We start from the raw sequence: 12,019 nt of genomic DNA on the forward strand, positions 1-12,019 counted from the left end.
TCCTTCCAAAATTAAAAGTTTTATTCGACAATCTGGACCGATTTCAAATATCCCATACAATAGGCCTATACAGCTGCACTGAAATCAATCATAAATCATCTGGCACAAAGTTCAGTTACCATTCATCCTTAAACATTTTTCTGTCTATCCTTTGTGCCCAAGGGGCGAGGAACGAAGAGGCAGACACACCTCCGCGCTCCCGATGCGTTTATAAGTGGCACTAATGCGCGTCCACATGTTTTAGCAGCATCAGCAGGTTGCTCTCTAACAGCAGAAATGGGGAACTGCCTCCGTGCCTGCGATCGCCCCAAAAACACTAATATGAAATGGAGTTTACCCACCGTCTGTTTGATCTGGCAGCTGGCTATGATCGTACTTTTTGGGGTTTTTGTGCGGTATAATGAGGAGTCAGACACACACTGGGTTGAATTCAAAAAGCATAATAATGTAACAAGTGATATTGAGAATGACTACTACTTCAGATATCCCAGTAAGTGCTTTGCTTTCACTGATGTTTTCTGTATATATATATTAATAATTTAATTAGTTTAATTTAATAATACATTTTACGATTTTGTTGTGTAATAAATGTTCTTGTTTTAATTATATTTTTTTGTATTTAAATATTACATTGTTCTTTATTATTGTATTTCTTTTTATTATTTATTTAAAAAATATATTATTTTAAATGTTTATAATTTTGCGATTAAAATAACACAGAGACAGGGATGTACTATAGGGATACATTGATGCCATTACATTTAAAAAGAAAATTTGTGCACTTTACAAACCAAAATGTTTTGCATGTTATTTAAGAACTAAACATTTTCAGTGTTAATGATTGCTCTTACGAAATTTAACCATGGTTTTACTTCACTGACCATGAACCATAGTTTTCAAAATCATTGTTATTTTGTGGCAACCACTACACTAATCATTTTTTTTTTTTTATAAAACCATGGTTCATTTTTGTAAGGGTGACCATTTCAGTGTCCAGTTCTCCCTGCTTAAAAACACCAGACGTCACAAAAATGCTAATGGATTTAATAGTTAATCATACTGGGAATTATAATGGTTTTAATGAAAGCTAACCTGGTCTCAGAAGGTCTTTACTGGTAAGGTGTTGGCTACTATTGGTGAGATGTTATATAGATAATGGGAACCAACAGACACCATTAAATCATACTGGAAGAACACACTACATGAAGGAATTTTGCAAGTGATGGTTCATAATTCATTAAATTTATAATGCATTTATTTTTCATCAGGACTACCACATCATTGCACGTTCTTGATCACCTGTGTATCTCTTGTGTAGCACTTTAATCGGAAAACCTCCACAATTTATTTGAGATTTAGTCAAATGCTAGCAAACAAATCATGCAACAATACAGGATGGTGCACCACAGCATGACATTTACAAATATTCCAGTACAAAACTAACTATGCTACTGTATATCTACAGGCTTAAACACTCATCTAACTCTGACACTTATACCTTTTCATCTACACGGTTTGAATGGGAGTCTATATGAAGTGCTGTTTTCACTGCAAATACTCTTTTGTGTCTGCTACAGGGAGAGATGTATGTACGTGAAGTGGTTATGTATCTAAATCGTTTGTCATCTTTAGAGTCTTTGAAGGTGTTTCTGTCATGTAAAGATCTTTGGATCCGACTGTTTTCTGTGCTTGACTTCTCGAAGACTCGAGTCGTACGTGACAGGTGCGAACGCAACTATTGTCGGGGGGCGATCGAATGTCATCCAGGCGTATTGTTGCAATTGTTCTGCTTGAAGTGTAACTGGAGTTCATCTCTTAGTAGTACTTGAGGACCAGACTTCACCAGGGTGTTCAGTGATTATGGAAATCTGTCCGCAAAAGTACTAGACAGGGTGGAGTGTTTTGTATAAACAGGCATTGTTGATGATGTAAAATTTGATACAGTTTAATGTGTCTAATGTATCACACCTGTTGCATTCATTTGAACAATTCCTTCAGTGTGCAATAAGAATTCACTTTATAAGCCCCAACTGAAAGGGGCATAATGGTGTGTTTTGGCAGTCTGTTGGTTTTGTGGACTTTGGGACAGATCTGCGCCGAAGTCAGCAGCTCCATCTGTTCATCTGCTATCTGGGTTATATGATTGTAACACATCGATTTCAAGGCGAAGCATCATTCTTGCCCGCCTGATTAGGGAACCAAAATGTTTTTGGTTTCTGTTATTCCATTTATGGTAACAATGACAGCAAGGTCTTTATTACTGTGCAAATAAGGGCTTGTTCAGATACCGCAGCATTGTCTGTTGTCATTAACTTTTGACATGATAGGTTCATGGTGTCACCAGCATTGTCGTGCCCTTGGATTTTGTTGTGGAAAATGCAAAACATCTTCACAAAAAACAACCCAACCCCATCTTTTTCAGAGAAGCTCATTAACCGATCATGTACAGATCTGCTACATTTACAGTGTCATATTGACCTCCGGTTACATTCATCACCTCGGACGTGATGAAACATATGTTTGAGCATTAACATGTGGGTGTGTCAGTTGTAAATCTAAGTGTATGGTCCTTTTCATCTCTGAAATTGTATAGATGTCATTCTTTAAACTGTCAACCGATTGTCCTCTTGATGGCATGTCTTAATGACCCTTAAAATCAACGAATTGTTCCCTGGTATCAAGATATAATGGTGCTTTCAACTGCCACTTGTAATGGATATCAATGACTTTTTTTATTTCCAAAAAACTATTATGCCAACAATAGCACGTTCACGTCATGATCATTAAATATCCATTTTTCAATTGATAGTCATTGTGTTTTCGATTCTTTCTGCAGGTTTTCAAGACGTCCACGTCATGATCTTCGTGGGCTTCGGGTTTCTCATGACCTTCTTGAAGAAGTACGGATTCGGAGCGGTGGGATTCAACTTCCTGATTGCGGCTTTCGGCATCCAGTGGGCTCTTCTGATGCAGGGCTGGTTTCATTCCCTGGATTACACCGATGGAAAGATCAAGATCGGCATAGAAAAGTATGTTTATTCTCATTTGTGAGTTACCTTTAACTTTTTAGGCATCACCCCACCTTTTTGAGTCGGGATGGGGGGTGAAAAGTTGAATTGCATCTTTAAATTAATATAACTCTGGCATTTTTGGGTCTAGAAGCCTAATCTCGGTCTTGTTTAAAAGAAGACAATTTAAGATTTTGCACTGACAAATTGTTATAGCAGTTTACATTTATTTTAATATATAAAAATAATCCAAAAAAAATATAAAAAGTAGGTAAATATCTCAAGAAATTAATAATGTAAACATGAGGCCATATGTCTCAAGCAGTTGTGATCCAAATTTGAAATTAAAATCACAAAAAAAAATGAGGTTTGTGTCACACTTTTAGTGGTTTTACCAACAACAGCCACTAGGTGTCAACGGTTTGCTGCATACTCTTGTCACAAATTAATAAATTACTGTCACTGCATTATTATTACTGCCAAAATGTTTTGAAATATGAAAACTATATTCTTAGAGCTTTCCAATGATACATACTTTGTCAACATTTTTGTAGATTTATACTAGGATATACTGTTATAAATATAGAAAACTAATATGCTTTCTTATTGTGGGAAATGTAACAAAAAAACTGTCACTACATTATTTCTATCATCAGATGATCTTATGAAAACTACATTCTGAGAGCTTTCTAGTGATATATACGGTAGTTTATCAAGATTTTTTGGGTTTAGAGTAGAGGTTTAGCGTTAGAAATATGTAAAAACAAATTTTAGAAAACCTTTTAGAAAATAACTCTCACTACGTCATTTCTTTGTCAAAATGGTGATGATAAATGGCAACTACACTCTTAGAGCTTTCCAATGATATATAGTTTGTTTAGATTTGAACAGGGTATTAGTGCTATACATACGTAAAAACAAATTGGGTCCACCTGTGGCCTCGTGACATTTTAGAAACTGATTCTCACCATGTCGTAATTTCCCCAAAAAGGTAATGAAATATTAAAACTACACTCTCAGAGTTTTCCAATGATATATAGTTTGTCAAGATATTTTAGGTTTCGATAGGGTATTAGTGATATAATAAATATATAATAACAACATGGGCCCACATGTGGGCCTGTGGCATTTTAGAAAATGGCTCTCACTATGTCATATCTTTTCCAAAATCCTGATGATAAATGAAAACTACACCCTTAGAGCTTTCAAACAATATATATAGTTTGTCATGATTAGATAAGAATTCTTATGCAAATAAATCACGTAGTAAGGACACGTAAGCATCCCGCTGCCTTAACAGTGACATTTAGCAGGATAGAAATGTTTTGAGGCACATTCTCTTCCTAAATGAATCAGTTACTCTCCCTACAGAATGTATTTTATAAAACACTGTTGAAATGTCTATTCTAGAGGCTTAGACCTTTTCAACGATATATAGTTTGTAGTGATAGATTAAAATTACATCAACAATATTGAAGTAATCTTAGGTGTCCTGTTTACTGGCAGTGCCACTTAATTAATGATTGTGGTCGGTCGTTGTGTTGATTAAACCTCTCTGCTGTTTATCTCCAGTATCCCACAGGCAATATTTGTTTTGTGTTTAAACATTAATTTAAAACTCTAAGCTTGACCAACAAGACAGAGAGTAGAGTAAAGTACAGTACAGTACTGTTTATTTTTTTAACGGTAGAGATTTAGATCTTTCCTTTAAAATGAAGGACAGGGTCGGGTCAGGGTCGCTTAATGGAAATCATCCCACATAACCAATGTCAGTATATATCCTATAGGTATATAAATATATAGATATAAGGGTCACATATGCTTCTGTTTTTTTAGCCTGATCAATGCAGATTTCTGTGTGGCGGGTTGTCTGATAGCGTACGGTGCCGTGTTGGGGAAGGTCAGCCCCGTTCAGCTGCTGGTGATGACTTTGTTTGGCGTCACGCTGTTTGCTGTTGAAGAGTTCATCATCCTCAATATTATCCATGTGAGACTAATTTTCACCCAGTAGTCTTCCATTGTTTGGACAAACAGAATATGTATGTATATGTAATACTCTGTGCAATGTCTTGTCAGGCTAAAGATGCTGGTGGCTCTATGGTGATCCACACGTTTGGTGCTTATTACGGTCTGTCCATATCGTGGGTTCTGTATAGGCCGAACTTGGATAAGAGCAAACTCCTGAACGGATCGGTTTACCACTCGGACATGTTTGCCATGATTGGTAAAGCCTGTTAGATATAAAACACTGTATTTATAACAAAAGGTACCGGTAGGATGATTTTTCTTCCGTTCACGCAGGCACTCTGTTCCTCTGGATGTTCTGGCCCAGTTTCAACTCCGCCATCGCTGATCATGGAGACGGTCAGCACAGAGCGGCCATCAACACTTACCTGGCTCTGGCCTCCACCGTCCTGACCGCGATGGCCATGTCCAGCCTGTTCGAGAAACATGGAAAGCTAGACATGGTAGCATTTTTTCATTTTAGTTATTAGATTACACACAAATTGGTGTGCTACTACAAGCTGTTTGTAGTGTTTTATACGTCGTTCGGAGCTTTGGTGTGCCAACTTTACTTTTAATTCATCTGTTCATTTGTAGCACAGATGTGTGTGTGTGTTGCTTGTGTAAAAATACAAACTAAATCAAACTCCAATTTTTTCATGACTAAATGTGTCAGGTTGTGCCATGCTCTTCCCTACTATGTTCCTGCCAGTCTTCCTTGTCTTATTCCTTACATAAAATGCCCTCTAGTGGTGACATTAAACGAACTTGGAAATGGCTCATAATTTTTTTTACCTTAATGGAAATGGCCATTATACCAAATATGTTTAAAATCCTTAATTTAACATGAAACAATTCATTCCCCGCTGGAGGGATTGTCTAAAATGTTTTCATTCTCTCCAGGTTCACATCCAGAATTCGACATTGGCTGGAGGAGTTGCTGTAGGAACAGCTGCTGAATTTATGTTGTCTCCGTATGGTGCTTTGATCGTGGGCTTCTTTTGTGGGATTATATCAACACTGGGCTATATTTTCATCTCTGTGAGTTTTGTTTTACTTGCTGTCTTGCACATGTAAAGGACTAATGGACTTTATTCCAGCAGTCATTTTTTACTCTAGCAGTGGCAGCCGGTGACTTCTTTTTTCGAGGGCGCTCAATGCGAAGTTTGTCACAACATGTATGTAGCCCGTCATGTGTGTGGTTTGTAATTTCAAAATATGTGTTCTGCGCGTCGAGTGAACCTATGTGCATCATATGTTTTGTCAAAATAAGTGCCTGCTGCAGATGCGTCTAAAGGGTTTATGATAAAAGAGACGCTCGCGTTTGCCAGATACTCACATAATCTCATGCGTAATCAGAGTTTAATGTTAAGGGAGTGTCTTGCGTGTATTTTGTGAACGTGAGCGTCTTTTTTATCATAAATGGTTTTGACGCGTGTGCAGCAGGCACTTATTTTGACAAAAAATGTGATGCACATGGTTCACATGACGCAACAAACACATATTTTGAAAACACAAGCAACACACATGACACACCGAACACATATTATAAATTTGCGCCCCTCGGATGAGCAGTCACGAGGCGCCACTGTACTCTAGTTTACAAAGTTTGCATCATCTTCATATTACTATAATGGACCATTTTCGTTTTTGAGGTGTGAAATTCATATATTTTGAAATGAAAAACCACACACGTGACGGGCTAAATACATGTTGTGACGAGCTTCGCATTGTGCGCCCTCGACTGCACCGCACTGTGATTTTCGAGGTGTTCATGGTCATGTATTTAATGATGGGATGTTTATAAATGTTCTTGCGCTTGTTGATGTTCATCAGCCATTCCTGGAGGAGAAACTGAAGATTCAAGACACCTGTGGCATTCATAACCTGCACGCCATGCCAGGGGTCATCGGAGGAATCGTGGGCGCCATCTCGGCCGCAGCTGCCAGCGAGACGGTTTATGGGCCGTTAGGGTGAGCCAGTTAAAACTTATGTTAAATTTGCATCCCTGACATTTGAAGTTTAAGATGTCAACTAAACAGTTTAAAGTCTGTGTAAAGTCATTTCAGAGAATTGTTTCTAAACACAAAGCCGCAAAGAAAATGCGACCGCGCCGCTTTCCTCCTTCTTTCCAGTGCCGGACTCAGCTTTCTAAGAAGTTCTTGAAGTATTTTCAACTTGCTGCGACACCGACATGCATGGAATAAAGAGCTTTACATTCAAAATAAAATAAAGGCTAGTCGCTGGCGCTCAGTGAGGCATATTTTGATTACACATTAGATTACATTAGATTACTTATGGGATATAATTTTTCTCGCTGTTCTCGCTGCAATCCCGCCACCTAATTCGTGCCACCTGATTTGCGTCATTTTGCATTGCACCGCAGTATTCGCGTCTTTGCATTGACTTTGTATGTAATCTACTCGCGCACATCTTTTAAATTTGTGTTTGGTGTGTACGCGTTTTTCCACATTTGAGGATTATTCGGGCTAAATGCTGGCTTCATGATGCACTGGAGACCCCATGCATGGTCCCGCCCCTAAAACAAATGCAAGCATCCATCCAGGTTATAGCTGTATTTAAAAGCTGAGAGAGGCCCTGTCCCAAATGGCACACTCTGGACTTGTGGACTTTGATGACCTCAACAATGACATCATGTAGTGCAGACCTTAGGGACCCATGACGTGAGTCCAGGAGGGTGCACCGGAGTCACATTTTGGGACAGACTCGAGCATCATGCCAGAAATAGGAAGAGAAGTTGCCCATCAGTGTGAGCTCCTCCCAGTGTGATTCGTCTGATTGCTCTTTCGCAAGGACTTCTGGCTTTGCCGAAGACCGCATCAAGGGTGCAAAGGGGGCGCTGATGAGCACACTTCGGAGTGTAAAAATAACAGATGGGACACTCTACGGCAGGGTTCCCCAAATCTTACCCTGGAGGGCCGGAGCACTACAGAGTTTAGGTCCAACTCTAATCAAACTTACCCATCTGTGATTTTTTAGTGATCATGAAGACATTGATTAGCTTTGATCAGGGTTGGAGCTAAACTCAGTAGTGCTCCGGCCCTCCAGGGTAAGATTTGGGGAACCCTGCTTTACGGACTCGTAGACGAAGTGAGCACGCACAATTAATGCCACGAGACTAAAAGTCCACATGAAGTGTGCCATTTGGGCCAGGGCCAGAGATGGCAGCTTTCCCACTAGTGGGTGTGATTTCAGCTCTGAGAGCAGACACGCCCCCACCGTTTAAGAGCAGAGAATCCTGCCTATTTTCCAAGATTTTGATACCTTATTTTATTTATTTGCCAATTGTTTCGTCATTTAAATTGGGCTGAGTAGAAATGTAATATCGGACTTTACACAGAGTTTAAAGGGTCTAGCGAATGTTTAGAAACATTCTTACATTGAACTCAAATATCTTCAGGATGAATATTTATTAATCAAAAAAGCAATTCCTGAAATTCCTCTATAAATCCACATAATGACACATACGCGCACGTTTACTTTTGCTTTTTAGGTTGACAAATACATTTGATTTCGTGGGGAAGTTTGCTAAGCGAGTTCCAACAGCTCAAGGAGGATTCCAGGCAGCCGGACTTTGTGTGGCCTTATGTTTCGGAATAGGAGGTGGCATTTTCGTTGGTAAATGGAAGCTTTTTAAAGTTCAGTCATCCGTGAAACATATTGTGATTTTTTCCCCTTGTGTGCATCACTGTTACACAACAGCACAACAAATACAAAAAGATCTAAAGCTATTTGTTTAAACTGTCATTAGACTGGACAGGTGTGTGTTTGTGACATGAATACTAGAATCGATTGTGTAATACAATATCTGGCAATTTACCAATGTATTAGCGTTAAGAGATGCCATATGTGACCCTGGACCACAAAACCTTAAGTCACACGGGTATATTTGTAGCAATAGCCAACGACACATTGTATGGGTCGAAATTATTGATTTTTCCTTTATGCCAAAAATCATTAGGATATTAAGTCAAGATATTTTGTAAATTTACTACTGTAAATAAATATCACAATTTTTTTTGTGAGTGGATGCAATTGCTAAGAACTTCATTTGAATTACTTTAAAGGCATTTTTTTTCAATATTTCAAGGTTTTTTGCACCCCAAGATTCCAGATTATCCAATAGTTGTATCTCAGACAAATATTGCCCTATCATAACCAACCATACATCAATAAAAAACATATTATTAAACCTTTAGATGGTGCATAAATCTAAATTTCATAAAATTGGACCTTAATGAGTTAATGAATGGTTTAGGGTCACATATTGTTTGTGTAACATATTCCTTCTCCAATAGGCTGTATCCTGAAGTTGCCGATCTGGGGCGATCCGGCAGATGACAACTGCTTTGATGATGAGTGCTATTGGGAGGTAAGGTGGTTCATATAAGCTTCTGTTTAAAAGATTGTTTTCCTCATTTAGTTTAACGCATATCATTTATTTCCCTATAATTATGTTTAGATATACACTATTTAGAAAATTTATAAAATTACTTTAGGCAATTTATTCAACATTTATTTAAATCTTTCTTTCATTATTGGCTGTAGGTACCTGAGGATGAAGAAAGTGTTCCTCCTATCTTGGCTTACACCAATCACATGATCCCCAACAATCATGCAGATGTGTAAGTAGTGGTGGACTGGTTGCTTTTTTTAATGACACCAGACTGTCGTTTTGCTGTTTAATGATAAAAGTCCGGTTTCACAGACAAGGCTTAGTCAGTTTTCTGTGCACTTTTTTGTGCATTTTAAAATAACACTGCCTTTTTGTCAAATAATTTAGTCAAATACATCAACCAAGTTTAGTTTTCTAAGTTTAATCAGTTTCTCGGTTTAATCTTACATAATCTTACATAATAGCAAATATGGAATGTACTGAGCCTTTGTTCCCTTTAAACGGTAATGTTGATTTTTTTCCAATAGGGGGCGCAAGTGGGTTGAATGCTCCATGAAGCCCTATGGAAATTTTAATACGTGTTTTAATGGACGCATTTGTTCAGTAAAACGTTCGTATCTTTTCATAATGATAATTTCCGTTGATAAACATAAACTGGTATGAGTAGATATTAAAACACGTTAAAAAGTCTACGACGTTGCATAACATTCTATACATAAAAAATGACTATGAAATGTATTATTAAGGATTTGCTGTAATATCTTGTTTAAAGGGGTGTATAGTAAGGCGAATAGGAAGAAGCCCGCATGTTAAATCAATTTTTAAACATGATTTATGTTACGGTCTCTTCTGCTGTTATGTGTTATAGCGTCTTTCTGCCACAAGATGGCGCATGATGACCGCGTTGCATGAGTCTTAATTGTTTAAATACGTTTACATTAGGCATTAAGCAGACGCTTTTAACCAAATCGTCTTACGAAAATGAGTTAATCGATGAAGCAGCTAAAATATAGTTTTATGGTGAAAATAACCCGGAGTTTTTCATGCAGGACAGAGACGAATTTCGTGGAGCAGCGCTAACACGATGCAGCACGCGTGCAGTGATGACGTGACCTCTGTCAGGATTTCCTGCTGCTTTTCTCTGTTAACCTCAACATTCAGCCAAAAACGCAAAATTAAACAGACATTTCTTTTGGCACAAGACGTGTAAATGCATTTTAATGAACTGATGATTTATGGTGTCATATAAAGATGTATATACATTGTCTTAAAATGTTTGAATTTCAGACATATTTACAGATTATCAATCAGTCAAATTTATGTTGAAAATTAATTTATTTCTATTTTAAAAACGTTGATTAATTTTCCTGTTAATGTGGTCAGAGACACTGTACCAAAAACCAGACAACCTCTAAACTACCAAGCAGTTACATATTTAATATGTCTAGCCTATAGAAATAAATTACATTTACATGTGTTAAGATTTTCTTGTTCAAACATTACTGATCATTGTGTACTAAATTTGATGTCTTTATCTTGCATCAGCAAATGCACATTGTGTTCACCTTTAAAAAAAAAAATTATTTCAACAACAGCAAAATACTTAAATGTTTCTGTAAGCTTACATTTATTTTCCAGAATGTTTCTAAGCATGTATGCATTTATTTCAGAAGTAAATGTCATATTTTCTTAATGTTTTAACTTTTACATTTTACTGAACAACAATGTGCAATCTGTATGTAAATATTTTTTCTTTTCTTAAATGTTGTACCATATGTGTTTGATTGTTCATTGTCTTTTCTTTATTGTAAGATTGATAAAAAGTTATAAATCTGTATTTTTTTGTCTACTGCCAGATTAAATTATCTAAATAATTCCTACATCATTTTAAGTAGCCGTCTTTTTTATTTACAAACTATAGCATCAGATTTAATTCTGATATGAACAAAATGCAATACAAAAACAACATATTTAAATTTTGATTAATGAAGAATGTTTTAAAAAATTGAAACATTATTATTCTAATTTTAACATTAGTATTGAAATATATTTTAATTGTTTTAATTGTGCAATCGGCAGCAATGTCTCTTTCTGGATTATGAATGCTTTATTCGGTTTAACAAGACATGAAGTTTTTAACCCCTTGAAAAATTCTTGCCCTCTATGACCGGTGACCATCTTTATGTCCCTTGCCAACTTATGTTGGGGTGAAAGTTCATGACATTTGCTTGTTTGGGGTCAATTGGATGATGTCAGAGGTGACCATGCCACATGTCTGTGCCATTAACAACAATACCAAACCAATAACTGGATATTTAAGGTTAAGGGGTAAATGCACCTTACAGATTTACAGATTTGACCAAAAATGTCCTTTATATTTCAATCAATGGAAGTAAAAATTATTTCAACCTCTCTTTGTGATTTCTTGTGATCTTGTTAATGCTTAAATACTTGCAATAGGCATAGTGCTTGCATATAATTTTTTTTTTTTTAAATAAAATTGTTATTCATATAAAAATTTACTTTTTAATCCAGGATCTGATCTGGACTGTGAAGAAAAAACAGCCAGTACACATGAAAAACTTTCCTT

At 36.9% G+C, this 12,019-nt stretch overlaps 1 protein-coding gene across 1 annotated transcript; it reads left to right on the forward strand.

Annotated features, from left to right (window-relative positions):
- Positions 1–242: 242 nt before the first annotated feature.
- rhcgb (Rh family, C glycoprotein b) lies at positions 243–11,219 on the forward strand. Its single transcript, XM_065297661.2, has 11 exons — positions 243–490; positions 2,837–3,029; positions 4,845–4,995; positions 5,085–5,232; positions 5,310–5,476; positions 5,916–6,053; positions 6,849–6,985; positions 8,527–8,651; positions 9,332–9,405; positions 9,582–9,658; positions 10,479–11,219. The coding sequence occupies exons 1-11, from the start codon at positions 277–279 to the stop codon at positions 10,507–10,509; spliced, it is 1,455 nt and encodes a 484-aa protein (XP_065153733.2). The 5' UTR covers positions 243–276; the 3' UTR covers positions 10,510–11,219.
- The last annotated feature ends 800 nt before the right edge of the window (positions 11,220–12,019 follow it).

The sequence above is a fragment of the Paramisgurnus dabryanus genome, chromosome 23 (assembly GCF_030506205.2).
Source record: "Paramisgurnus dabryanus chromosome 23, PD_genome_1.1, whole genome shotgun sequence".
NCBI classification, from domain to species: domain Eukaryota; kingdom Metazoa; phylum Chordata; class Actinopteri; order Cypriniformes; family Cobitidae; genus Paramisgurnus; species Paramisgurnus dabryanus.

What these genes read in the sequence shown, in the direction of transcription:
- rhcgb (XM_065297661.2), top strand. Translation starts at nt 277, where the DNA reads ATGGGGAACTGCCTCCGTGCCTGCGATCGCCCCAAAAACACTAATATG. An exon ending in TCATCCTCAATATTATCCAT is followed by an intron (nt 4,996 to 5,084) that starts GTGAGACTAATT and finishes ATGTCTTGTCAG; the next exon opens with GCTAAAGATGCTGGTGGCTC. An exon ending in ACGGTTTATGGGCCGTTAGG is followed by an intron (nt 6,986 to 8,526) that starts GTGAGCCAGTTA and finishes TTTGCTTTTTAG; the next exon opens with GTTGACAAATACATTTGATT.